Consider the following 26526-nt stretch of genomic DNA (forward strand, 5'->3'; position numbering starts at 1 on the left):
TTCCTATTGCGGTGAGTCACGCCGATTCCTCTATTGTCTAGTGTGTAGTCAGCTTGATCCTTCGTGCGCGCCAGGGACATGTACCACCGTGAATTCTCGAAGCGCGCTTTGCAAAGTGGGTTTCTGAAACGCGGGGAAAAGACAAATTGATAGTGATAGTAACTGAGCTTAACGTCATACTCTGTTTGTCATTGCTTTGGCTGTAAATGTGGTCTAGAACCCGTCATTCTCGTCCATCAGCGCCGTCAAGTTGAATTGGCTAGATCAACGAAAATGGAGGGGTGACGTTATCACTAAAGACGAGCTATTCGTAAGGCTCACCATGTATTCTGTGTCACGTTTCCTGTAAACTACTGAATCTGACGTTTTAATTCTCCAACTTAACTCGCCGGGTTTGGCGTGGCAGGATTGCAGCATCTCGCATCACAGAGGAATGCACGGCGGTACATGGTGGACCTCAGATTGTCGACATTATTAATTTGGATCACGAATTGGCCCGGCGCCGACAATGTACGACCGAGGCCGCTTTTGTCGGAAAGATAAGAAGAAACCATTTTCCGGTGGTGATGGAAATGTATCCAGCAAACCAATCCTCCATCTTTACCTTCAAACCATCTCATCACCGCTATCATCATGACCGGCCTTGTCTATGACCCCGAGTACGCCAAGGCCATTGAGCCCTTCGCGAATGCACCCCGGTCAAACCCTACCACAGCGCTGGAAATGCGAGTTGGCACCGACCTCTTCCTCTCAAGTGTCTTGCCAAAGCTCCCGCCTGGCGACAGAATCCAGCAGACCATCTACACTATCCAGAGCTACGACGGCGCAGAGCTTCAGCTGCGCCGCCTTGCTACCCCGGAGCATATTGCTGCGTCAACGCCCCAACCTGCGGTCCTCGCCATTCATGGCGGTGGCTACATCGCTGGCAATGCCGAGATGTGCACGGGGCTGTACGCCCAGGATGCCCTCGACGGCGATCGTCCAGTCTTTGCCATTGGGTATCGCCTTGCGCCGGAGCATCCCGCGCCGACAGGTGCCGAGGACGCGTTCGCAGCCTTCAAGTACATCTCAGAGCACGCCGCGGAACTAAACATTGACCCCGCGAGAATCGCAGTCAAGGGCGAGAGCGCGGGAGGGGGCATCGCGGCTGCGGTTGCGCTCATGGCTCGAGACCGCGAGTTCAGCCCTGGGCCGGCGAAGCTGATCATGGTCTACCCCATGCTGGACGACAGGACCAACCCCCCCGCGGACTCTGGCTTCCTGAAGCTGGCGACGTGGTCGCCGGAGAAGAACAGATTGGGCTGGGGTGCGTATGTCGGCGAGGACAAGGTGGGCAAGCCAGATGCAGACGTCTCCCCGTATGTGGCGCCGGCTAGGGCGAAGTCCCTGAGGGGCCTGCCCTCCACGTATATTGATGTTGGGACTCTGGATATGTTCCGCGATGAAGGCCTTGAGTTTGCGCAGCGATTGATGCGGGATGATGTTGAGGTCGAGTTCCACCTCTTGCCTGGTGTACCGCACGCCTTTGACATCGTCGCGGTGGGTTCTAAGATACAGCTCAGAGCAGCAGAGGCCAGAGCAGCGGCCTTGAGGTCGTTTTAATTGTTGGGATTGGATGCTGGACCTGTAGTTCCTTCGATAGATAATTAATTCATATCATACTGTGGAAGGTTTCGACATCTGTGAACTCGTCTCAATTATTAGCTCTAAGCAGGCTGTCTCTCAATAAAGCGAGCCCTTACGCCCGTCAGCATTGATAAGAAATAGGACGGAATCTCGTCTTCTGGCGGGATAGACACTTCAATCTCAAACGCCTTGACCAACGCAGGAATGGCCTTGAATACCACCAGCTCAGCCAAGTGGCGACCTGGACACGTCCTTGATCCACCGCCCCAACTGAGGCTGAACCGTTCCATGTTACGGGCCGTCCTTGGGTCAGCATCTATCCAGCGATCCATGCGGAAGTCGTTCGAATCAGACCCGAATACCTCGGCGTTGCGATGCAGTGCGATGGGGTTGCATCCAACGGTTGTGCCAGGCGGGAAGAAGGCGTCGTGGACGTGAAGGCCTCCTTGGGGGACCTTGCGTGGTAGAGACATGCTTATGACGGGGTAGAGCCGTTTGGTCTCTTTAATGAGGGCTTGCGTTAAAGGAAGTCGTATCGCTGTCGAATATTCTGTGGCAGTTGTGGCCTCAAGCACCTCTTCGGTTACTCTGGCCCGGACATCCTCGCGAGATCCAATCATGGCGACGATGGAGGTAAGCGTCGAGGCCATTGTTTCATGGCCAGCACCAAAATTTGTCATTGCCATGCGTCGGAGATATGTGTCCGTGAAGCTGGGCTTGCTTTTGTGCAGCTGGATCAAGTCGGCGATGAGATCCTTCCGGTTGTCTTTGGGCGGGTTTGGTCGCGTGGCGGCATTAACTCGTCGCGATATCTTCTTCCCGACTTCCTGAAGATTAGGTTAGGCGGTCTCAACACATGCAAGAAAAGACTGGTGGCTTACTGGAAAGAAGGGGCGGAAGTTCTTCGGCGTCTTGAAGTTTACTCCCCATGCCGTGCTGAAGAGTCGACCAGCCGTCTTGTGCCAGAACTCAAGCTTCGCCATAGTAGGGAAAAGGCCAAACACGCTCTTTCGCCTCCAGCTATGATATGCGTGTGGACCAGATCCCCAATCCGTCCCATTCTTGAGCATACCGGGAGACCATGAAATGACGATGGCGCTTAGGCATTCTACGGCGATGATGTGCATCCACTCGTTCAGTTCGACCTCGGCACCCTTCAAGCCCTTGAGTTTCGCAATCGAATGCTCCAACACTGAGTCTATAGCGGCTTCGTACTGTATCAAGTTGGATGTTTGGTAGACTGGCCCAATCAGTCGGCGCTGGAGCCGATAACGCTGGATGTCTCGCTCAGAAAGCAGATCTAGAACGTCTGGAAAGTGAGGATCTAACTGCCAGTTGAGTTCAGGCTTGCTCAAGGCTGTGGCCACTGTACATTGAGAGTCAGCTTGAATGGCTATAGACGACTCCACAACTTACAGTAAAAGTCCGACTTTTCAAATCCGCTACCGGTGCCTGGGCTTCATTAGTTGGGATATCCGAGAAGTAGTCGCTCCTAGAAGTTACTTACTGTAAATAGCCTGAAAAGCCTGTTTTGTGTTGAACCAGACTTCATTTGGGCCGACGCGGACGACAGGCCCATATCGACGATGCAAAGTTCTCCCCAAGTGCGCCATGCGTCCATTGCGGGCGTGGTATGCGTGCCAAATACTGGAGATGGCTGCGAGCCTGGGGCCTGGGATGGAAGCCAGCGGATGGAAGACGAGGCGGTAGATGATGATGGTGACGAGCAAGGCGACGAGCGAGACGACAGTGGTTGTAAATGCTTGGAGCAACAGCTTTCCGAGGGCTGCTATCCCGGCATAAAAATGAGTGAGAGGCATGTTGATAATGGCCGAAGCATTACAGAGGTCGTTTACTCTGGATGTTACTCTGGATGGCGACTGCGTGGATGGCCTTGTCCCGGGCGTTGGGCCGACTTCACGGACGACAGGTTCTCATACGAGAGACGTAAAGCGCATAGAAACATGCAAGTCAAACTGCCATTTGATCTGGTTTGAGCATGTTCTCGCCGCTTGTTTGGCGCTGCCGAGATGCACTTCTGTTGGTGAAGTGATTGTGGGCAGATCGAGTTTCTGACTTTGCGCCCACGAAAAGATTGCGGTGGTGGACCCCACATTCACATATTCAGCATTTATCACTAACAGCGTCTCACCCGTACTCTCTGTCTGTCCACCAGTGGCTATTTATGATTAAATTTAATACAGATCAATAACTCTAGATTTCTATGAGTATTTCGTTAATACCTCTCCCTTAATGCTTGGTCGTCTTTAGAATTGGACGGCTCAGTAGAGCTCCGCCATGCCGCATATGATGCAAGTAAGCAAGCCTGATACGCACATTCTTCCCTTTTGGGTGGTGATTTCAGTCTCACTCAGGCCTTGTTCTTTGCATCCTCCTTTTGTTGCAATTTTATCTTCAGCTCCCTTCGCCACTTCATGCCCCAGACCATCAACGCAAGAAGTCCCGGGGTGCAGAGCAAAGCAAGACCCCCAACCAAAGTAAACGCCCACCCCGTACCCATGGCGTCCATCATGGGCACGATCGCTGCCGTCGCTCCGGCGCCGACCAAGCACCGTGCTAGATTATTCGCCGCCGTGGCAGTCCCCGCCTTGCCAGGGTGGATGTCCACAAGCAGAGCGTTGGACGTGTTGTTGAGGCCAACGATGCCGACGCCCAAGAGAGCGCTGATGACGCCCGGCGCTGCTGGATGCGCTTTGGCGTCGACCGCCCAGCCCCATGAAACGAGGGTTACCGCCGTTAGCCCGAGAAGCGGGAACGCAATCTCGAGGCGCGCTCGCTCAATGGGAAACTCGGAGAGGTCTTGCTGGCGGCTGCGGTCATAGGGAATGCCTTGCTTGTCGCAGTGCCGCTTGAAGTTGTAGTTGATCAGAGGGCCGACAACAACAGCGGCAAGGATGGACCCCACTGCGAGCGGCACGTACATTAGACCAACTTCAACTTCGCTGAAGCCATAATTATCTTTGAACAAGGTCGGCATGGCAGTGGCGACGCAGTAGAACCCGGCAAAGACGATGCTGCCGACCCCCAACAGCACCCCAGTCTCCTTCTGGAATAGCATCATCAGAGGCTCCAAGACATTGGGAGGCTTGAACTTGTATTGAGACTTGACCTTGGGAGCATCGGCGGACCCCCGGCCTTTAGTTATGTTGGCTGCCCTCCGTCGGCGTTTCATGATTTGCCATAAAGACCGATACATGGCCGGTGGGGTAATAGACCCATCCCCAACAATATGGCGGCAGGTTTCCGGAAAGAAAACGACGACGAGGGCAATGGTGATTCCGGAAAGGATGACAAGAAACCAGAAGATAGATCTCCAGCCGAGGTATTCTGAAAGAAGGCCGCCGATGATGGGTCCCAGCGCCGGAGCGAGGACGACGGGTACGGTGGTGAAGCCGATGTACTGGCCTCGCTCCGCCGAAGTAATGACATCCGCAACGACAGCAACACAAAGAGCAACTGTACTACTCGATCCCGCTGACTGTAGACACCGAAGCCCGAGAAGTGCGCCGTAGTTGGGGGACAACGCCAGCCCGATGTTTGCGGCGATGTAGATGGCGAAGCAGATGACATAGGCGGGCCGTCGTCCGCCGCTATCAGCCAACGATCCAATGAACATGGGCGTGATGCCCTGGAAAACCATGTACGTCGTGACGGTCAAGTTGACTTGGGAGGCAGTGACGTTGAGATCCTTTGCGATGGCCGTCAAGGCTGGGAAGTAGATCTGGGCGGAGAGGGGAGAGAAGAAGGCGGTGCACGCGGCCGCCAGGACAATAAAGCGCTTTTGCCATGTTGTGAAGATTGAGTAGACAGGAGGAGAAGGTTGCTGGTTTGTTTCGAGCTGTTTCTCGACTTGACCTGGATCGACTTGTTTCTCGGGGTTGTCGTCGCTAGGTGGCTCGAGGCTTTGGCTCTGGCTGGAAGGTTCGCTCATGGTCATGTTAGGGAGGAATATGAGCTAGGATGACCTATGATGCTCTCATTCAAAGAATCTGCAACGGGGATTCCGTTTCATTTATTACATCTACAATGGAACAGTTCTGGAGAAGAACTGCTAAAGTCCGTTGTGACCTAACGTGAACATGCCCACATCGGTGCCGAGTTCGGCAAAATGGTTGGGGGCCTTGATACCGGAGCCTTGCAGCGCTAAAGCAAGGCAGCCATACGGCAAATATGTCATAATAGTTGTGGAGAATGGAGATAGCAGTGGTATTCCCGGTATTTAACAAAAAGAGGGTTAACTGACCTGTGCATGGTGCGATGTTTTGGCCGAAGTGTATCAACGGACCTTGACAACACGGATAAGTAGAGACTAGTATGCCGGCAATACGCAGAGAGTGGAAACGAGGTACTGATCGAAAACAATTCCTAGGAACATGGAGGAAAGTTGATTACCGTGACTCGAAAGTGCTGGGCCATTTCCCGGTCGTGACATTTTTCCCGATTGCGACTGCACGAATACGTACCACTCAACTTACATCTCGGGAGGGAGATCAGATGCAGGTTTGGGTGATAATGCACAAGGTACAGGGGTACTGTCGGCGGCCGGGGTTGTTCCGCTTCCGGGCGATCTGGCCACAGCGGCATGTGAAGGCCCCATAACCATTCACACCGGAGCTCGAAACGTATCATGGACGAGAGCATACCGCTGCACACCTGGCAAGGCTGAGCACGCTGCGAAATAATCATGGTAAGCTGGCAGTGATTCATGGACTGGGGTTGCCGACTGACCCGTTTATCTGCTAGAATATTTCCTACAACTCTGCCCTGCGGCAGAGCAAGTCGCTTCGCGCGGAGCTCTCGACGCTCAACTCCAAAGCCCAAGTTTCGCCCGGCGAGATTGGCAACGTGTCGGCGCTGTTCGCCTCCTTCAACAAGACCCTCGACGAGTACCAGAGCATCGCGCGCCAGGAGATTGTCCCCAAGAAGCAGGAGGAGGCGTTTGAGCGCGTCAAGAAGTTCCGCGAAGACCTGTCCGACTTCCGCAACCAGGTCGACGGGCTGAAGAAGACGCGCGAGGACGCCCTGCACCAGTCCAACCGCGCCGAGCTGCTCGGCCGCCGGCCCTACAATGCCACGCCCGAGAACCCGTACGCCAACGCCACCACCACCACCACCACGCACTCGACGTTCCAGCCGCGGCACCAGCCCCAGGCCAATGGCCCGCTGACGATGGGGTCGGGCGAGGAGGCGCGCGAGGCGCACGCCTTCCGCGAGCAGAACTTCTTCTCCACCACCAACCAGGCGCTGGACGAGTACATTGCGCGCGGCCAGGCGGTGCTGGGCGACCTGGGCCAGCAGCGGGAGATGCTCAAGGGCACGCAGAAGCGGCTCTATAACGTGGCCAACACGCTGGGCGTTAGCGGGGACACGATCCGCATGGTTGAGCGGCGGGCGCGAGAGGACAAGTGGATCTTCTTCGCCGGCGTCATCGTCTTCTTCCTGTTTTGTTGGCTGGTCCTCCACTACCTGCGATAAGTCTGGATTTGGCCAGTTTGAGAGGAACGGGAAAGGGGGAGGGCTACAAGCATCTCTGGCAGCAAAGGGGTGGCATCAGCGCGGTGTTCAGGAGTTCTTTTTTTCTCGTTTCTTTCTTCTTTCTTTGCCATACCACGCACATGGGCGTTTATCCCCTGCTCTCTACTTGGGCTGCTGGGCGTCTGAAAACGAGCGAATCAAAAGTCAAAACCAGGCATTATTCATGATCCTCACCGTCAACCTGTCCGAGCGCTATTGTAAAAAGTACATCCTTGTCCGTCTTGATCTGCACGACCTGGGTGTCGGGCAAGACGTGGTTGCTGGTGCTGAGCTGGCCGCCAATCTCAGTCTGCCAGTCGGTGACGTCCCACTCGAGACCACTCGTGGAGATGATGCTGGGCTCCTTGAGCGGGATGATGCCAACGTGCTTTCCAAAGACGTCTTGCTCGCCATCTTCGCGGACCTGGATGTGGTGCACGCCGGCCTTGAGTAGGAAGGTCAGGCTGGAGCCGGAAAGCAGGTAGATGCGACCCTGGGCGTACACCGGGTCGGTCTGAAAGCGGTACAGGTGATGTAGCTGGCTGAGGCCTTGGTCGACGCGGCCGCCGATGCCGCCCAGGGCGACAATGTCGATGCCCTCCGAGTTCTCCTTGCGGATCCAGTTGATGGCCTTGCCGAAGTCGGTGGATTCCTGGTCCGGGTCGTGGATGATGGTTGCGGGGGAGGGCTGGGAGGAGTAGAAGTCGCGGACCGTGGGGGTGAGGGAGTCGAGGTCGCCGATGATGAGTTGCAGGTTGGACTGGGATGGTTAGAGGGTGTGTCTTGAGTATCATGAGTAGTCATGTGAGGGGTAGACGACATGATGGCTTCAGATGAGCTATATGAGAACCCGAGACGCAGAGCAAAATGAGAAACACATACAAACTTGCCATGAAACGACGACAGCGTGTGCAGGCGGTTAGCTCCTCCGTCGGCAGCCACTCTCATCGAAGCTTCGCGAATGGTTCAGTTTCAGCACTCTGTCCACGACGGACCGACGAGCTACGTACAGTTCTTCCACAGCTTGCGCAGGTTGGACCCGAGCCGCAGCGGCTGGTTGAGCACGAGCAGGGCAAAGTCCTGCGGCGCGTTGTAGTCCTGCAGCAGCTTGGCGGGGCGCCATTCGAACTGGTGCAGCGCGGCCATGTTGGGATGTGGTTCGTGGGATGCGATGCGATGCGACGCAGCTGGGGTGGTGAGGTGAGGGGCAGAGGGACGGCGAGGGGCAGCAAAGGGACCCTGGCGACGATGATGCAGAGGGGAGAGAGAGGTCGCCTCGTTTTATCAGCGCGGGCAAAACGTACGTCTTCCGGAGTGCGAAGTGTGCGGTTCTGGGTCCCGTGGTCTGCTCGTGTAGCGATTAAATAGGTCCGTGGGCGAGGGCGTGGGCGCGTCACCGAGCAGAAAAGCCGCCCTTTGGTTTCCCGTGAGACCAGACGAATGCGTCGTTTCGCCCGCTTTGCGTTGTGGCGGGCGTGAGGTGTGTTGTTTCGGGACCAGCTTCTGGCGCTGGCCGTGCCCGTCTTTCTGCTACTTCATTATATATCGCATCTTGACTGGCAGAGCCCAAAGCAAAAAAAAAAAAGCCACAGACTCGGGGCGGCTCCAGCCAATTCTAAGTTCCGCATGGCCTCCCTCGTTCGCATCGTCATTGTCGCCAGTGGTACGTACTGGGCTTGAGCTTGCTTGCATCCTGGGCGATAAGATAAGCCCTTCTCGTACGCCACCGGCTAATCCGCGGCCGCGATTTCGTCTGTTCTTTTTTTTTTCCCTCAGCCCATCCGGAGCGTCGGGCCAGAGATGGTCCATCCCAGGATCAATTGAAGCCCCACTGCTGACCAATTCCCATTCCCAAACCTCTCGATCAAAGAATCGCCCGCTGCGTCGTCGCCGTCCACCTCTCTCGCCGCCGTCCTTTTCCCTTCCTTTTGTTCGTCAGTTAATTCCTTGTCCCTTCGCCATGTACCGCACAACCCTGCGCTCGGCCTCGAGGCCTGTAATTGCCAGCCTGCGCTCCACAGCCCGCGCCGCTCCCCGACGCTTCAACTCGACCGCCGCGGCGCCCAGCAACAGGCCCGGATCATGGAAGGGCTCTGCTGTGCGATGGGGCCTGGCCTTTGGCGCCGTCTACTACTACAACACCAGCCCCGTCTTCGCTGACGACGCCGCCCGTATGGCCCAATTGCCCCTGGCGCAACCCGGGTCTCGACTGACCTCCCGTTCCGCCGCAGCACAAACCGTTCCCGCCCCCGCCGCCTTCTCCAACGACGACCTGCCGACCGTCGACTCGATTATTGAGGAGAAGCGCAAGCAGATCCAGGCCAAGGCTCCGGAGTCCGCCGAGCCCGCCACCGACGCCCAGAACACCGCTGTCGCCGGCTCGCCCCTAGAAGAGCTCGAAGAGGATGCCGGCCAGCAGGGTGCCTTTAACCCCGAGACTGGCGAGATCAACTGGGACTGCCCTTGCTTGGGTGGCATGGCTGACGGCCCTTGCGGAGAGGAGTTCAAGACGGCCTTTAGCTGCTTCGTGTACTCGGAACAGGAGCCCAAGGGCATGGACTGCATTGACAAGTTCCAGTACGTCCACCTCGATTGACTGTAATCCAACTATACTAACCGTCAATTAGGGGCATGCAAGAGTGCTTCAAGAAGTATCCCGAGATTTACGGTGCCGAGCTTGCCGATGACGAGGACGGTGCTCCTACCCCCGACTTTGGCGATGACGAACCTGCCCCCGATGCTCAAAAGGTCCAGGCCGAGGTTGAGAAGCCTGTGGAGGTCGCTGCCCCCGTGTCAACTGCTGAGACTACCGCCGAGGTGAAGGAGGAGGTTAAGCCGGTTGAAAAGGTTGAGGAGCACGATGGGCCGAAAAAGGAGTAAAATGATCACCACCAGGCATGAGGATGGGTGTACGAACTGTAAAATATACTGGGTCCGTGTGGCGTCAGCGAGGATCTCATCTCTGTACCAACGTTGTATAATGAGAGATACAAAAGGCAGTGGGTCATAATAGAAGGCATCACATCTCAAGGTCGGGGTCTCTTGCGAGCTTTGACATTAACCGTTCATTTCAATACTTGACCAGGTCGCGATAAACTAGAGCCCGCCGTGGTACAATTTGGTATTATCGGAGGGAAACCGCCACAATCAAGGTATGAGCGCGTATATTGAGACTGGCAACAAGACGGTATCAATCAACAGAAACAAAAGCGGAGAGGCCACCCATAAACCGTATCAACACAGGTCCCAGATTCATCAAGCAAAGCTGAGCTCATTCATTGCCACCCCGAGACGCCGCGAGGAGAAGAACTGCGCACTGGTATGTCGAGCGAGTGAGGCTCCTAGGACGAGCCACCCTTCTTGCCCTTGTACAAATACCGGCCGATGAAGGTTTCGACGGCCGCCACACCGGCGACGATGCCCACGCCCAGGCCAACCGCCTGCCCGCTCAGACGGCCGTTCTGGTACAGGCCCCAGGCCTTGTAGCCGAGGAATGCACTGACGCCGACGACGGACGCCAGGTTGACGGCCACGACGGCCGACGCCGTGGTGTCGGACAGGTCGGCAAAGTACGTGGTCAGCCAGTCGTCGGTCTGCTTCGCCTTGGAGGCGGCCTTGCTCTTGGCCTGCTTGGCCTTGGACGCCGCCTTGGCCTCTTCCTCGCGGGCGATGCGGTCGGCCTGGGTCTGGGTCTGGACCTCCTGCTCGAGGAAGTCCGAGTGGACAGTGTGCACACTGGGCAGGTCGACGTCGACGAGGGACGCGGTGGACGCGGACTCGGTGTTGATGATCTCCGCGGGTTGGGGAGCGGCAGCCTAGAAGAGACCGGGTCAATTGCTGCTGGGACGCAAAGCGGCATGCCGTGTAAAACTCACCTCCTCGGGCGTCTGCTTGGGGCCGCTGGCAGTGACGTCGGCGTAGGACACTGCAGATAGGGCAATTAGTACCAAAGTGCGGGGGAAGATTCGATGGTACTTACTGGTGGCGGTGGTGTGATGGAGTGATGGAGAGGGCGGGGGGATGGATGGTCGACTCAATCAACAGGACAGCGACGAGATACGTAGAATTGCGAGACTTTGCGACTGAAGAAGAGAAGTTGGCGACGGGAACTCGGGAACTGGCAGAAAGGTGGTGGTGTGATGTGACGGGACAAGGGAAGTGTGATTGCCAATGTGTGAGTGGAAGGGCGAGTTGGTGCTATTATCTTCATGTGACGCAACACCAACAACGCACCAAAAAAACGCCCACCCAAAAACACAACCCACTGACGAGTCACTCCCCCGCCAAGGCAGGGAAAAACCGATGACGTAGGCGGCTCGCCCCGGCCCACTGGCCCGCCCGGGCAGCGTCCCCGGCAATTAATTCCCCAAGAGCAGGGTTTTTGGCTATGACGGAAGCAGCTGGAAGGAAATGTAGATGGTCATTGTGGGTATGACTTGCCGTTAGCTGATGTAGCCTGCGTTTCCCTTTGTGGTGGGAAGCGTGGTTGTCATCGGCCTAGGGTGGTGGCGTCAATTCTCTTCCATCTGCATAATGCGTCAATTCGACCATCCGATTTGCTGGTGTGTACCTGATCATCCGATCCTGAGCTTTCTATTCGCGCGTAGCTATATTTTTGCTCGGACAAAGATGTATGTTTGTCACTCGGGGTGCACTTAGTGCAGGACACATGTGAGAGGCGGAAAAGATCATCGCCAATTGTAACAGAGGAGACAAGTTGAGTCCGAGCAGGCCAATGCCTTTCCTAGATCTAGGAGGCAATGTCGCATTGCTTACTGATGGCGAACCACAATCACTATCTCAACTATCCTAGGTACTCCTCAACAAAAACATCATTCCCGGACTCGCTTGGTTTCCTCCTGTTCCTGGACAGCTGCCACTGCTTCTCGATTGACCCACCAGTGACTGTTGTTCCCCCGTTGACATCAATACATAATCGGGCATCTAGCACCCGAGTAATTTGCTTTAAATACTCCTTTGATCCTAGTGTCCAAGGACGATAAGTCGAGCACAGCAACAGTTGAACTGGGTCTCCTCCTGATACGATGTCGGGTATGAGCGCCTTGCTGTCTCGCCAGTTCTGTAAGCGAAATGTAGTTGCGCACTACATCGATTAGTAAAGAAAACATAGAATGGTTGGTAAGAGCAATTACGAACCTCATTTAGAACCACCTTGACCTCCTTGCCGAGAATCTTGCGGGTGGCTTTATGAGCATCATCGTAGAACTTGGCGTTCCCCTTCTTCGAGTCAGTTATCGGCACGGAAGAAGGCAGATCCCATAGGAAACTGATGCCCATCTGTCGCAGCCAGGGGATTTCTTTCATCCGATCTTGATGCACCAGGATACAGACGACAATGCCCGTCAGCGGAGAGCCGTTGCATCTGTCGTTGAAATCACCCGAAAACGAGTATGTTGTAAGTTCCTCCATGACGCTTCCAAGAGTCGTCGTCAGTTGGCTGTTCAAAACCTCGCGTGTGTAACTTGACTCGCTATACAAATTCACCCCGATGACAAGCTCGGTACGACCGGTTTGGCGAAGAGCGTAGTCCAGCTTTGGCAGGTCCGAGGCCTCGCCTGCCAGTGCAGTGTGTCTGATGTATGAAGATTCGTATTGATCAGATGGGAGTTGCTCATATATGTCAGGTGTGACAGGCATATCTGCTACCCAGCAGACGATTTTCCGCTGACCAGTGTACAAACGGGTATTGCACAATTCTCGTCGCTTTTGTGGAGGAGGCTTGGGACGGTCCTGGATCTTTCCAATACCTTGCTCGGATCTGAAAACGCCCACGGTACAATCCGACTGCATCGTAATAGAAGAACCCCCATCGGAGCGAGGCATACCGAAGGACGAGCTCGCAGTGCTCAATGAAACAGGCCGTCTCGAGGCCACTGTCTGGTAATTAGGCGGCAGTGTGTCTACAGGAGGTGGTCGATCCCACGTTGTCGACTGCAAGTTGTGGTTGACATAGTAAGTCCTTCCGTCCGGCGCCAACATTTGCTCCCACCCAGGTGGAAGGGGAGGGAGGGGAACGGGAGCGGGTCGGTCCCATGTTGTAGCTTGCGTGGTGTGGTTGACATAGTAAGGACGCCCATCAGGAGTGAATCGTTGCTCCCAGCCAGGTGGAAGGGGGGACAGAGGAACGGGAGCGGGTCGGTCCCAGGTTGTAGCTTGCGTGGTGTGGTTGACATAGTAAGGCCTTCCATCAGGCGTGAATCTTTGCTCCCAGTCAGGAGGAAGAGGGGTGAGGGCATCTGAGGATGCAATCGTTGACAACGTACGTGATGAAGGAACATGAGGACTGGTCGGCGTTGACAGTATGGAGGGCTCCGCACGAGGCATTTGGTCTTCTCCGTAAATTTTTATCGGCTCTGAGACTGTCGATGCCTGCGTTGTTTGTGGAGAAATCACCGACAGTGGAGATGTAGGCGTCGGAATGTATGCCCCGGGCGACTGAGGAGATATCACTTCCGAAGAGCTCGGAGACGGCGATGATGGGCCTGCGGAAGCAACTGGCGATTCCTTGGCTTTTATCAATGGTACTGATGTCGATACCATGTGGAGAGTGTCAAGCTGTGCGGTCAACAGCGCCGTGGGGTCGGGGTTTCGTACAATGACATCGGGCACGTTCCTAATTCCATGCTCGCTTCCAGTATGTGCAATCAGGTGCTTCTTTGACGACGACTTGAGCTTGATTTTACTCCAGTCTAGCTCCGAATCCAGGAGAACCTTGAATGTGATTCCGTTCAGCCCCTCGAGCCAAACTGCCAAGGCTGCGATGTGATCCTCGGGCAGCAAAATGGCCTCCCCAGGTCGAAGATCCGCGTGCTCGCCAACGGTCCAGGCGTATAGGAAACGGCCCGGGTCTTGTTGCCAAGCAATTGCTGCTGAAAAGTTATGGCCGTGGTCTGCGTATATAGACGTGCCGCCATAGGTTGCGAATGGCATCCCCCAAGTGCCGATTTTGATGTGTCGTTCGGGGGTAGTGGCTGAGGATACCCGTGCTTCTCGAACTGCTTGAACAGGTCCGCTTGAATGCCCTGGACCAACTTCATCGTTTTCTTTTCGCACTGCTCATAGAAGGGCTCGGTCTTGCCGATCTGAGATGGTGACTTCTTGAGCAATTTCCAGGGGTGTGGAACGCTCTTCAAGTAGGCAATTGCTTGATCGATGTCCATGTTCCAAGCCGACCTGTGCTCGGGATTGGCCCATCTTGTGTCGTTCATGACTCCGCAGCCGTATCCATAGTAAATGGACATGGGATGACACGCGGCGCAGAACACGAAGGCGCAAGCAACAAGATATTGCAGAATCGGATCGAGGCGACCCAGTTCATAAGCAAGATCATCATCGGAAGTCTCCACTGCCACCTTGACAGCTGCGAGGGCCTGCGGCAATGCGTCGTAGTTGACGACATCTAGCGCCATGAGTCGCTGGCCCAAAGAGGAGAAGACCAAGAAGATCTCGTCCAGCGAGGCTCCCGTTCCACTGGAGGCTCCTGGCCCCCCATTGCGTTTGTTTGACTGCCTCACTTCCCACCAAGTCGCGATCGCAGCACCGGCCTTGATGGCTGAGATGCCGATCTCTATTGAGGCTGTGATAGGGTCTGACATGACTTATAACTGAAGAAGTAAATGCATGGCTGTGGGAAAATCTTCGCTCATGCGAATGAATGGCGGGGTTGTCTCGGGGTCTTGTATTTCGACGGTATCAGCTGAACTTTCAGCTCGGCTCGAGGATGCTACGTCGAGCACACCCATTCAATGCAGCATTCGATAGTGCCATTTCTAGGGTGGCTCAAAACGTCCCCCGGAGAACGTTCTTGTACAAAGGAGAGTCGCTAAGTGTGAAATGGGTCGGTCGCGATTGGGAAATTATCGAAGGATACTTTGCCTGCATATAAATTAGTATAAAAGCTGGACTACTTTCATTTCATTAGCTAAAGGGGTGTTCGAGCTTCATACAAGAAAACACTCATATTTGTAACAGGTTGACTCTCAGGATACTTACATACGACCACACTAGCGAACGTTCAGGGAGGGCGACAAGCTTAAACTAGCGCGAGGCAGAAAAATAAAGTGGATCGCTTCTCAGCTCCAAACGTCGATCCTCTATCCCTCATCCCCAGGTTGACGCTTGAAGTAATTCCGGGTCCGCCTCGCACAGACAGGTTCAGGCTTCACTTTTCGAGCTTGCGATTCACACCCACATCACGACCTTATGCGACCTGAGACGTGTCTCCTGCTTCAATCATCAAAATGAATACCCAATAGGGACGTTGAGGATCACGATCATCTCTTGGCTACTATCCTTATGAGTGAGAAAGATACTACAGAAAAATCTCTTTGCAGTCCTCCAGAGAGTGGCATCCGCACCGATATTGCCGAGTGCCTGGGGCCAAAATAACGATATAGGCACTGGAGACATTGGCCATCGGTCGTTAGTAACATTATACAGGAGCCTAAGAAATAAAATTTGCATCCCCGTTAGTCTTGGTATTTATTCCATATGGTCATTTGCGTTATATTTTATGCAAGATGTATGTTGTTTATCAAGTCAAATTTGTTGATACAGGTAGGCGTAACGCCTGATAATGTACTATTTAATTGTATTCCCCCCCAGCTTTTCTCAATATCGTCACATAGATCAAAGCCATACAGTATTCTCAAACAGTAGAAATAAACAGCAAGTCCTACACCCAGCACCAGAAGAAAGAGTAGATAAATAATAAGATAATTTCATACTGGTCTTTGCCTTAAGCTTCAATTCGACCCTTCTGACTTCAACCCTGCTGTCTGCAGTCAACAACCTTGAGATAGGAACTTTATTCCGAGCAATACTATATAAGAGAGATTGATATCTCTCGTCGTAAAGAGACCAACTTTCTTCCAATAATTATCCAATTTTGTTACGTTTTATTATAGCGACTACTATTACCCGACGCTCCAAGATTCTGCTGATGTAAGACCAGGGTATTATGCGGATTTGTAAGGTATTGCCGATACCCTGATCTCATATCAGCAGAATTATTGTTGATACTGTTGGCTTTTTTTTTACTGTTAAGCTTCCAGTCCCCCCTCTGGGTATGTGTACTCAGGCACCCTAGCCTCTTGATATCAGCAGAATTTTGGGGTGTCAGACGGGTGATAGTAGTCGCCATAATGGAACTTTACGATATTAGATGATTATTAGAAGGGACTATTTGATTGTATATCATAGTATGTTAATTTGCCCGAGGGCTTAGCCGAAGGGACTTGAACCTGTGTGCGAATAGCAATGCTATTGTCAACGACACCAGTGAGGATATCATAACATACGCGGAGGACATACTCCACGCCAACAAGCGATAAATTAGTTGAACCTTTACCATTGAGTGAGGGAGGGAGCAGAGGGCACTAAGAATACACAACCCACCCAGAGGTAGAGCTGTGATGACCGCAATAGTGTTGTGACGGAAAGGTCGGATAGGGTCAGGATCAGAATCCGGATAAATAGCTTGACTCAGCAAAATAGGTGACTTTCTCAGCTGATACCATTTGATCAAATGGATCTCTGAGAGGTCTCAAAAGAACAGGCCAAACAATTGTCAATTGAATGAGATGCTAAAAGGGATGATTCTGTCTAATGGATCCTATGCAAGACCTTCCCAATTTATAGTCCCAATAGGTCAAGATACTGGTCCCTACCCAGTACGGTATTTCCTGTTGAAGGAAGCCGCCGATCCTAGCCCTAGTGGCTGCGAGCGTCTGATCAGATGACCTTTATCTCCAAAGACCGGAAAACCCCGACTCACCATTACGGCTTGGCCGAGATAAACTTTGATGCAATCGCGTCGAAGAAGAGGGAATACCAACATTCGCTGTCCTCAACTTACGAGATTTGTTGTTGAACACTAAAGCAATCATTTGGTTCACATAGGTTTCTCTGACCATTCATGAGATATTTTCTCCAACCATAGTGGTATGAAGCAAACTCTGTTAGATATTTCTGCGGACCTCACCGTGATGTTTGATTTAGCTACTGCGCAGATAGGAGAGAGTCGTTATCAATTCTTTTACCCAAAATGGGTTTCAATGGGCTGCGGTAGTGCGCAATCCTTTGATTATAGCTCAAGTTTAAGAAGTCCTATCTGTGAATTGGACAGGGTATCAATGAGAGGGGACCCCTGAATAACAACATAGGTACACCCGCTCTTCATACAGGATGAAGGAAATCATCTTACAGCCGAATTCAAGGCCTGTTCAAGTTTTTGATCATTATGATGGCGAAGTCAATGCTATATACCTCACCCTTGGCAAACTGAAACCTACACTTGCTAGGAAACCCCAATATATACCCGCTATCGAAATGCGTATGGAGGAGATTACGGGCAAGTTTATCAGAAGTTTCAACCTCAGAAATATGTGAACTAGGGTGGGATGGCTAGTGGATTTCGTGGTGAGATCATCGCCGCACTCAGTTAGTTTCTTACGAAACCTAGAGTCATCCCAGTTTCGCGCTCTACGAACAGTCCAATTAAGCTAACGACTCATCTATTCCTTAACCACGCAGTTGGATAATTTTCTTCATCTGCCAAGTCTGTCAGACGAGCAAATCGGCATCGTGGAACACTCTTGGTCTGGTTGTTGCTGGACCTCCTACCATGGCCAAAATTCGAACCTCTCTTGGCGATCTGGCATTGTGAAACGAATGAATTTTGATGGATGCTTTCAAACTAACCTCAGGGCTGTGTTTGATAGATGTTAAGGCGATACCTCTCTACTAAATTCTCTAATCTTTGCCCCTCTCCACGCTCGTGGTTGTGGAAACCGAGTTTAAGCTCGTCGAACACTCATAACCTTATCTGAGGGAACATCGGGTTTGAGACACTCTGTGCCATACTCATCTTCTTTACGACCTCGAAAAATCACAAGGCCTGCTAGAATCGATGCATTCATGTACCTAGACGGCATGGGTCAGAAAATTATCGAGCTTGCTGCCGAGCTCAGTTTACGATCCAAGTTGTTCAAGGTAGCTGATTTCTACGTAGGAGTTTAATTTTGAAAGTTAAGAATGTCACTTTACTGGGCTCTGTTTATGTATAGTAAATGATGCTTCATACCTTACTTCTCCATAGTCCAGCAGGCTCGGCGTATGCAAATCAGAGCTGCCTTTCTAAGGATCCGATTGGGCGATCTTGTTGTGTGATGGCTAGGCTCCGTAGGTGGCTAGCAACAATTTAGCGTACCATAATCGTCTCTTAACATGCTCTGTGACTTGCAACATCCGGTTAAACTAAGTGCCTAACTAACAGAATCAGCACTTGCTGGGCAAATAGAGGAGTAGTGCTCCGGGGCAGAGACCCCTGCTTCTTGGGCCTCATTTGGCTTAAGGGAGATGAGGTCTGACTTATCCGGGTCAAGGGTAAAATTACTTCCGGCAACGCAATCAAGGATCCGACTGATGTCTCGACCCAGAAGGTCGGCGTTACTTTGAGGGATATTTCAGTTGTAAACGGCAGATGTCATCTGCATAACCTAAGCGATATATCTGATCTTCCTAGCAGATGTCTGCTATATAGAGCAGAAAGAGCATTGGAGACGGAGGGAAACTTGAATCACCAGAAAATGGGTTCCATGAAAACGATTATTGAAGATCATCTAGCACACGAAGTAATGGAAACGTAGTCGGAGGAGCTCCTCATAAACATAAAAGACACGTTGGAAGCCTGTGACTTGAGCCCACCCGACAACCCCCCGGAATCAACAACTACGGTGATGAACCTAGAAAATAGTCCATCGAGAAGAATGAAAACAACAACGATCAAAGAACTAGCAAGATGGGTGTCGTTCTTTCCATTGTGCTGCAAATTTATACAACCTTTCACCTTCGCACCGAGAGAAGATTTTCTCAAAAGAAAGCGATCTCACCAACTTCTAATCACTTCAATTGATGCAATGATCCTGAAGTGATTGGTGAGAGTGGCTATTCTAAAAAGTTGTGGACCATGACAAAGGAGGGGGCATTTTGGCCCTGCGACGCTTGACAGGGCTCTCGGGGCCCGAACGGAATGGACTTACTGGCAGTGTAGTGACAAAGGCGACGAAGACGCCTGTCATGACCATTTGCATTCTAAAGAAGCGCAATGCGGTAGCGTCCTGAAATTCGACATAAATTGAACAGAGAAGAAGTTTACTGCGCGTCTGCCCTTGCTGGACCGTATCCATCCATACTAAGACGCCGCGCTGAAATACGGATGAGAAGCTTGTGTGTTGGGGTAAGGGAAAGGTAAATGAAGGGTGGTGAAGACAGATCTCTATGACAGATTGAGATGAGGAGTTCCAAGTCATACTTCAGATAATAGTTAGGTCGCTGAATTTGTCGGTCAGATCCGACAAACAACCTTGGCGGAAATGAGTTCGGGGAACAAATGAGGCTTGGGATTGAGATTAGTGTGTCGTACGTACTCGGTCGACAGTCCCTTCGAACCAGATGCAGCACAGTCACACCGATTGTGCTACGAGGCAAATCTATTCTCTTCCATCACACTTCAACATCTTTGAATTGACAAGTCAATTTGGTTCGCCTTTGCATCCCTGGGGCAGTGCCAAGTCATCATGCAGAATGTCTCAGCCTGACTTGTCATAAACATAATTGACGGAGAAAGATCACCCCGTGCTATGGTCTAGACGGGCTTCTGTAAGGGTGTATATGCATGCGTCACACGGAAGCGACGGGGCTTGCATGCAGTATTGTAAATAGTGCGCAGGAGAGGCGAATTGGGCATCGAAGGATGGAATAAGGCGTGTTGGATCAGGTGTGATTGCTGAATCGTGTGGAGGAGACAAGAGAAAACGGGCGAACGTGTACAGGCGGTGTGACGAGGCGTTATCCCTCGCATGAAGGATGCTGATAGTGCAAAGACGGCTGAACGTGTGTGGCGGTATTGAAGCCTGTGAAGGGGGAGTTTGATAAATATGCAATGCAACAGCGGGAGAGTACTAGGCGTCGGCCCGATGTTCTTATTGGCAGCACTTTGGCTAGAACGGATGCAGATCAATTGTACTAGAACAATTGACCTCCACGAAACGCTTCATGATGCGCCCTTGTGAGGCTTGCAGTAAAAGCCTCGATTCAACGCCAAGGCCGTTGAATCCATCGCTATAGGACAACGTCCAGAGCCTGATAACCCGCTGTGACGCCACTGACACATAGTTTGCCAATCAGCCTCACATCCGACGCATTGGTGCGGGATTGGTTCGGGCTATCACTCTGTATTACAGAAAGATTACCAATTGTGATGGATGTTGGTGAGCCTGACTTTGGTGGCACTTTTCAAGCTAAGGGAATATGTATTCAAGCGACCGAGTAAACCAGGGATCTCGGGACACTAGGCTTGCTTCTGGAAACCTGCTCTGTCTGCCTTTAATATTATGAACATAAAGACAATAGATGCTTCGACTCAGTATTGCCTCGACCACCAGGGCTGTGAAGGAGACACAACTTGCTGTGGATATCGGTCTTATCCTGCCCGACTATTGGCATGATAAATGCCGCGTACGTCGGGACCGCAGCCAATGGCGATTGAGCATTTCATGATTCTTTGTTGGGAGACTCCTAGCGTTGTCTCAGTAGAAGAACAAACTTGAAAAATGATATCTGACTTGTGAGGACTTCCCATGCTTAGTGTCCACCATGTAATCAGCCCAATGCAGCCACATATTTCTTGGCAGTGTAGCTAGCTTAAAACAAGAACAAAGAATTATCTCCAATCCTTATTGGTAGGTTACACCATTTATCTTGTTGGTGGCGTTGGAAGATATGACAACTGACAAGTGAGTAGTCTGCCGAAAGATTAACAGGGAGGCGAGACCCACATGCAACCATTGCGCCATAGGTGATCAATCACATACATTAAAACTACATAAAATATTGTGATGAAGTTGTACATAACTCCCCGAGCTGAAAAGAGGAGGCTTGTATTGGAGCCAATGGGCAAAAGCCATGGTGGATGATCCTGTGCGCCTCCTCAAGCCATGTTTCATGTGGATGTGCACAATGTGCTGACCTCTGACAACTCATCATGCATGACAATGGGATCAGCCATTGGAGACTTTTATTGACCGGAGAGGAAGCAAGGGAGCTTCCTTGCTCCTATTCTTACGACGACGCGTGACGCTTCTCCCATTTGTAAGGGGTGCATAATGCATCTTCTGTTCATGGGGTGCGATACATTATCCCGATATCTAGATTGACTACATAGTAGACACAATCTGGGGAAGGCTGATGTTGGACCCGCCAGGATTTGAGACACGCGGAACCGGGGATACCATTTTCGGATCCCGATGGTTTGTGGCTTGTTATATTGGTACTCACTTAATGGAGCTAAACCATGTGGTTGCGTGTTGCGAATCAGGACCTCAGCCGTTCTTCGCTATTTATGCCGGCAGATGCGTATGGTAAAGTGAAGGGAGGGAATGTGCGATCTATCATATCGCTCGCGACACATTTTCGTCTCACTCTTAGCATTTTACACACCCCTAACGGGTTGTGTTGTGTTGCGGGACAGTGTAGTGAGATATGTCGGCTGGTTCACAGACTAGAAGAAGTTGTAGTCCAACAATGTGGCACCGCAACTAGACTCGTAGTGAAATGTTGGTGAGAAATTGCAACAAGAATCCATGCTTCACAACAATCACTGAATTCCACTGGGAGCAGCTCCAACTTTCTTGGAAGGGATTTTCGCAAAAGAAAAGAAAGAAAAAGCAAACAGACCGTGTCAGGACTACGCAAAGGATCGGGCTCGCATCTCTCTAGCTGCTTGGCGACCCCCACGGTGGTGTATCCGGTAGCAACCGGTCAGTGAAAATGCATCCAATGAAGGATCTTGACAAGATCAAGGCGTTCTTATCAAGGCGAACTAGTGCTTGGTTTCACCGCTTTCTTTTCCGTGCCCCGCGCTCGGCCAGCCGGCCTGGCAAGCCGGTGCATGCATAGCGAGTCACAGGAACTTGATGCTAGGGTCGATGTGTCTGGATGGTTTCGTTTCTGCAAGTCAGCATAGCCTCCCTGCACCCCGCTCCTAGACATCTACTCGCGGACCATGGGACAGTCGTCGGGGAGCCGGATATGCACGCTTGTCTAGGCGTGCCAGATCGTAGGAAGAGGCACCAATTGGCCGTCGTGAGCTTCCGGCGGGGTTGCTAATGGCGGTGAAGGTCCTTTTCACGGTGATTCGTTGCTTTAGATTGAGAGGAGAGGCGTAACTGACCTGTCACATAGTCTCAGCTGGGATGTTGGCAGGATTAGATACGTTGAGAATCGAAACGAAGATAATCGACTCGGGCAAGACCCGGGCTACACACACCGGTAAGCCACAATGACTTGGCGGCTCACCTCGGATAACCCATTTTGTAATTCTCATCAAGCAAGACAGTTGGTGTAAAGCGCACTTTCCGATGTGGTGGAAGCCCGAGCACTGAAACCAGTACCCTGCCAACCCCCAGCATCTGAATCCCTCTGTGGTTCCCTTCCTGATATCATCCAACGCAGAATATATCGTTTCATTACTCAATTCATGCCAAGCTGTCCCACAGGGAAGACAATCAGCCGGAAAACAATCCTCCGGCTTCGCTCACGATGCGAGTGTACACTCCACACAAGACCGCCGCCCACCACAAGGCGAATGCTGCTGTGGCCGAGTCCGTCGACAACCCAATTGAGCTGCCCATTATCGACTTTGCAGATCTCCAGGGCGATGAAAATACACGTCGCAGCGCCGCGGCAGAGCTTGACCAGGGCTTCCAGACTTACGGCTTCGTGTACCTGGCGAATCATGGCATTCCTCAAGAGATGGTTGACGAGGCGTTTTATTGGGTATGTCACGATTGTATTATCTCGCATGCTAGTAGCATTCCTAACATGGGTACTAGGCTGGAAGATACTTTGAGATTCCTCTTGACATCAAGTTGCTGGCTCGGCGTCCAGATAATCGTCCCTCGCTGAAGTACAATCGAGGTTACGTCCCAGAGAAGACCGATTACGACCTATCAGAGTTCTTGGCCACCGAGAGGACTGGAGGGTTCGAATTGAGTCCCCCAGAGCGTAAGGAGACATTTGAGATGGGCAACCCATCCCTGGACGAGGACAGGCCGAACTACTGGGCCACACACCACGAGCTGCCCGGCTTCAAGGAGTTTCAATACCGCTGGTGGAAGATGTGCATCGCGCTCCAACAGAAGCTACTTGGAGTGTTGGGCGAGGCTTTGGGACTACGAGACGCAAAGTTGCTCCGCAAGCAAGAGGCTCACAATGACAGCCACATGACAATCGCGCACTATCCAAACATGCGCCTCACTCCGCTCAAGTCGCGTCAACAACGCTGGTTCAACCCACACACCAACATGGGCGGCCTGACTCTCATGTTCCAGAACGAAGTCGGCGGGCTCGAAGTACACAACGACAACGTCTTCAAGCCCGTCCGCCCCATTCTAGGTACGATCCTTCTCAGTGTTGGTGAAATGCTCGAGCGACAGACCAACGGCCGGTGGAAGTGCGCCCTCCAGCAAGTCGCTCTCCCAGATTTGCACACGCTGGAGCACGGCTTCAAGCCCAACAGCGACGTCGTCGATAGGTTTTCCATCGCATACCATGGCATGCCCGACCCGGGGATCCGCATCTACCCTTTGCCAGAGTGCCCAGATGGCAAATGGATGCCAAACCTGGGCGACTCACCTTGTCCTCATGACTCTCCTACATCTTACGAGCTGCAGGACAAGAGACTCAAAGAGGAACGATATGGTCCAGGAGGTTTCAAACCTAGGGAGCTTTGTGGTTGTGATGGTTATTACATAGTGTAATGGGGCCAACAGTCCACCTGGAGTTTAATACGGTACGGGAGGCCTATGCTAGCTTGGGCTGTCCCTACTTAAAGCGTTAAGTTAGCTTGAAAAATAAGACGGCACGCTTTTTCCTTCGAATTAATATGACAGCTTGAGTCTCAGTACGCTCCTTCCACTATGGCTGTCGCAGCAGCTCTTAATATTATTTTCTTTTTCTTTCTCTTCTTGGGGATTCTAAAGCAATTGATCAATTGCCCTTACTATCCCCAGCTCCCAGAAGACAGCTTGGTGTTGTTCTTTCTTATTTATCTTCTCCCTCTAGCCCCTACCCTACGGACGGGTGTGGTCTGCACTAAAGGCCTCTCCCACCAAGCTACCCAGGTTCTTCTCTATGTAGTACTGTGTTTTATTGATTAAGAATATGATGCAACTCTCACCCCATTCTTACTTGCATCAAGTCCATCATCCACCACTTTACCTCAACCACGGGGTCATAACTCATCTTTCTCTTGCTATGTAAATTTCTCTTGAAACTAAGCTACGAGCTACAGAAAACTACCTTGCGAGGACGTCTTTCTTGGGTGGCCGCATCCCCACTTCGAGAAGTTCAATTATACCAAGTGCACTCTACGTCAAACTTGTACAAAGGTGTCCATGCGGAATCAGAATAGCACGCAGGTTGTTACAGACCAGCGACTGCTGGCACGTCACGTTTAGCAATTATCTACAGCAGGGTAAATGAATCAGACTTGTGTCATTCCAGCATGGCGTGGTTAAATAGCTCATGGTAGAGCAGCACCAGTCATTGCTTCCTGTAAATACTATTCTGCAGTCATTAAAAACTCATCTGCTCAGTTTATCCCAGTGTAGAATTTATTTGAATTGAAAAACAATAATGGCATATTACCAACCCTTCCAGGGAATCCAAGCCTCACGGACAATATTGTTCTCATCAGCAACGAAGTAGACGAAAAAGGCCGCAGCTGTGATGCAGGCATGGTTGCACCACAAGTTCACCCGCTGACCAACCTTGAAGGCCTCATCGATTGTCTGATCCTTGTCCTCGGTTCCCAAAATCCCATGCTCTTGCGACAGCCGCACAACTCTCCACGATGGATGCCCCACAACTTGGCCAAAGCCCGCGAAGGCACTGGATTCTCGGGACAGTGAGATAACACCCGCGTTAACGAGCGCCTCGTTTCGGGCAGGGTAGACGCTGCAGACCTCCGTTGCCACGTATGTTGCTTGGGCAGCTTCGCTCACTAACCCAGTCGAAACCTGCTGAAGGTCGTTGCAGGGGAAGTTGCCTAGTCAAATAATCAGCCTGAGTGCGCCATCGATGAACCCGCGAACTTTGATCCAAATCGTCGGGTTTGATACTCTGGGCACGATTCTACTCACCTGCATGTAACTCGAGCTTAACATTCGCGGGCACAACGGCCTTCAAGTTCGCTGCCACATGTGCAGTGGGTGTCGAGCCGATGGAGACGACAAGCTCGCGATCAGCCGGAAGCAGCTTGGCAGCGTCGAGAACGCTGGATATTTCCACACCAAGAACATCCTCGGCCTCGTTGCGTGAGCGACCGGCGTATGAATGTCCCGCATGGCAATAGAAGCCGTAGATCTGCACCGCCGATGACGCCTCTGCGCGTTCCACCAAGCTGCGGAGTGCGGGGCCGTCGGTTGCGACACCGGCTCGGTGTGAACCGACGTCTAGCTTGATGAAGATATCCCAAGGCGCTTCTTCGCCTGCTTTCTCTAGGTGAGATATCTGCTGCTCATTGTCGACCATCAGGAGGATGCGCAGTGACTTTCGTAGCTCCGTAAGCCTGGGCAGAATGCCTGGGTAGATGGGAAGGCCGTAAAGGCACTGGAATCGACATTTAGCTGACTGAGCGCGCGGGTACGATGTTGTGGTATATATACCTCATCCAAGATACCCTCTTTGACCAAGGGCAGGGCGCCCCTGATTTCGGCCAGGGTTGACGCAATGATGGACCTGTATTTGCCTCCTGCAAGCATCAATCTCGTTACCTCAATGGTCTAGTAGCGCGATTAGCAACCCTTCAGTGAGATATTATCCGACGGAGCGATTTACCTTGAGTGTCTTGACGTGAGGCCTAAACAGGATGCCATGCTTCTCGACATCGCGATGGAGGGTCTCGATGTTCTGTTTCAGCACGGGCAAGCTGATGACGAACGACGGAGTGGGCAGCTCAGAGGTCGGCTTCCCGATGAAAGAGCTGTAGTTTTCCAGTGCGTAGTCCATTGTCGAGGTGAAACAATATGCGTCAATTGTTTACAGAAGAAGATTGCACGCTTCTTTGACGTCCTGTGGCGCCGGGGATAATAAATGACCGCGAGGTGGCGGGGAAAGCGCTAAATGGAGATCCATCGCAAGAGAGCCCCGCGGACCCGCGGTAAACTAACTTATACAAGTCCGTCAATGCTGAGTCCATTTATACCGCGCCGGAGTTAGAAGATGAAGCCGAGGCCAGCCGTAATCGTCGTTATCCAAACTCGCCCGATCAGACTTTGTGGG

The 26526-nt window shown here is 52.2% G+C and overlaps 9 protein-coding genes across 9 annotated transcripts; 4 read left to right on the top strand and 5 right to left on the bottom strand.

Annotated features, from left to right (window-relative positions):
• Positions 1-633: 633 nt before the first annotated feature.
• Positions 634-1602, top strand: BGZ61DRAFT_353688 (Alpha/Beta hydrolase protein; the record flags this gene model as incomplete). The annotated part of the gene is made up of 1 exon (XM_046240544.1): positions 634-1602. One exon carries the CDS (start codon positions 634-636, stop codon positions 1600-1602), a length of 969 nt encoding a protein of 322 aa, XP_046103744.1.
• Positions 1603-1706: 104 nt separating this feature from the next.
• On the bottom strand, positions 1707-3446 carry BGZ61DRAFT_478666 (cytochrome P450; the record flags this gene model as incomplete). Its single annotated transcript, XM_046249036.1, has 4 exons — positions 1707-2453; positions 2508-2992; positions 3043-3078; positions 3134-3446. 4 exons carry the CDS (start codon positions 3444-3446, stop codon positions 1707-1709), a joined length of 1581 nt encoding a protein of 526 aa, XP_046103745.1.
• Positions 3447-3829: 383 nt separating this feature from the next.
• Positions 3830-5824, bottom strand: BGZ61DRAFT_506623 (major facilitator superfamily domain-containing protein; the record flags this gene model as incomplete). The annotated part of the gene is made up of 2 exons (XM_046251871.1): positions 3830-5502; positions 5776-5824. 2 exons carry the CDS (start codon positions 5822-5824, stop codon positions 3998-4000), a joined length of 1554 nt encoding a protein of 517 aa, XP_046103746.1. The 3' UTR covers positions 3830-3997.
• A 330-nt stretch (positions 5825-6154) lies between these two features.
• BGZ61DRAFT_41517 (uncharacterized protein) lies at positions 6155-7234 on the top strand. Its single transcript, XM_046243344.1, has 2 exons — positions 6155-6334; positions 6391-7234. Exons 1-2 carry the CDS (start codon positions 6332-6334, stop codon positions 7120-7122), a joined length of 735 nt encoding a protein of 244 aa, XP_046103747.1. The 5' UTR covers positions 6155-6331; the 3' UTR covers positions 7123-7234.
• Positions 7235-7339: 105 nt separating this feature from the next.
• On the bottom strand, positions 7340-8307 carry BGZ61DRAFT_533129 (thiamine pyrophosphokinase; the record flags this gene model as incomplete). Its single annotated transcript, XM_046253964.1, has 3 exons — positions 7340-7921; positions 8044-8114; positions 8172-8307. The coding sequence occupies 3 exons, from the start codon at positions 8305-8307 to the stop codon at positions 7340-7342; spliced, it is 789 nt and encodes a 262-aa protein (XP_046103748.1).
• Positions 8308-8911: 604 nt separating this feature from the next.
• BGZ61DRAFT_453105 (uncharacterized protein) lies at positions 8912-10198 on the top strand. Its single transcript, XM_046246032.1, has 3 exons — positions 8912-9332; positions 9393-9738; positions 9789-10198. Exons 1-3 carry the CDS (start codon positions 9122-9124, stop codon positions 10039-10041), a joined length of 810 nt encoding a protein of 269 aa, XP_046103749.1. The 5' UTR covers positions 8912-9121; the 3' UTR covers positions 10042-10198.
• Positions 10199-11531: 1333 nt separating this feature from the next.
• Positions 11532-14777, bottom strand: BGZ61DRAFT_546521 (uncharacterized protein; the record flags this gene model as incomplete). Its single annotated transcript, XM_046255334.1, has 4 exons — positions 11532-12265; positions 12319-13334; positions 13446-14194; positions 14236-14777. The coding sequence occupies 4 exons, from the start codon at positions 14775-14777 to the stop codon at positions 11966-11968; spliced, it is 2607 nt and encodes an 868-aa protein (XP_046103750.1). The 3' UTR covers positions 11532-11965.
• An 8005-nt stretch (positions 14778-22782) lies between these two features.
• BGZ61DRAFT_353497 (uncharacterized protein) lies at positions 22783-24002 on the top strand (the record flags this gene model as incomplete). Its single annotated transcript, XM_046240526.1, has 2 exons — positions 22783-23019; positions 23076-24002. The coding sequence occupies 2 exons, from the start codon at positions 22783-22785 to the stop codon at positions 24000-24002; spliced, it is 1164 nt and encodes a 387-aa protein (XP_046103751.1).
• Positions 24003-24723: 721 nt separating this feature from the next.
• BGZ61DRAFT_506628 (putative serine dehydratase domain-containing protein) lies at positions 24724-26436 on the bottom strand. Its single transcript, XM_046251872.1, has 4 exons — positions 26083-26436; positions 25911-26027; positions 25386-25854; positions 24724-25291 (listed from the first exon to the last, which is right to left on the bottom strand). The coding sequence occupies exons 1-4, from the start codon at positions 26251-26253 to the stop codon at positions 24888-24890; spliced, it is 1161 nt and encodes a 386-aa protein (XP_046103752.1). The 5' UTR covers positions 26254-26436; the 3' UTR covers positions 24724-24887.
• Between the last annotated feature and the right edge of the window lie 90 nt (positions 26437-26526).

The sequence above is a fragment of the Ilyonectria robusta genome, assembly GCF_021365365.1.
Source record: "Ilyonectria robusta strain PMI_751 chromosome Unknown BGZ61scaffold_11, whole genome shotgun sequence".
Classification (NCBI taxonomy): domain Eukaryota; kingdom Fungi; phylum Ascomycota; class Sordariomycetes; order Hypocreales; family Nectriaceae; genus Ilyonectria; species Ilyonectria robusta.

Bases quoted from the DNA above. Each gene is read 5' to 3' on its own strand.
- BGZ61DRAFT_453105 (XM_046246032.1), top strand. From the start codon at position 9,122: ATGTACCGCACAACCCTGCGCTCGGCCTCGAGGCCTGTAATTGCCAGC. The intron at 9,333-9,392 runs GTATGGCCCAAT...GTTCCGCCGCAG, and splicing joins CTTCGCTGACGACGCCGCCC to CACAAACCGTTCCCGCCCCC. The intron at 9,739-9,788 runs GTACGTCCACCT...ACCGTCAATTAG, and splicing joins GACTGCATTGACAAGTTCCA to GGGCATGCAAGAGTGCTTCA.
- BGZ61DRAFT_506628 (XM_046251872.1), bottom strand. From the start codon at position 26,253: ATGGACTACGCACTGGAAAACTACAGCTCTTTCATCGGGAAGCCGACC. The intron at 26,028-26,082 runs GTAAATCGCTCC...TCGCGCTACTAG, and splicing joins CTCACGTCAAGACACTCAAG to ACCATTGAGGTAACGAGATT. The intron at 25,855-25,910 runs GTATATATACCA...TGTCGATTCCAG, and splicing joins AAGAGGGTATCTTGGATGAG to TGCCTTTACGGCCTTCCCAT.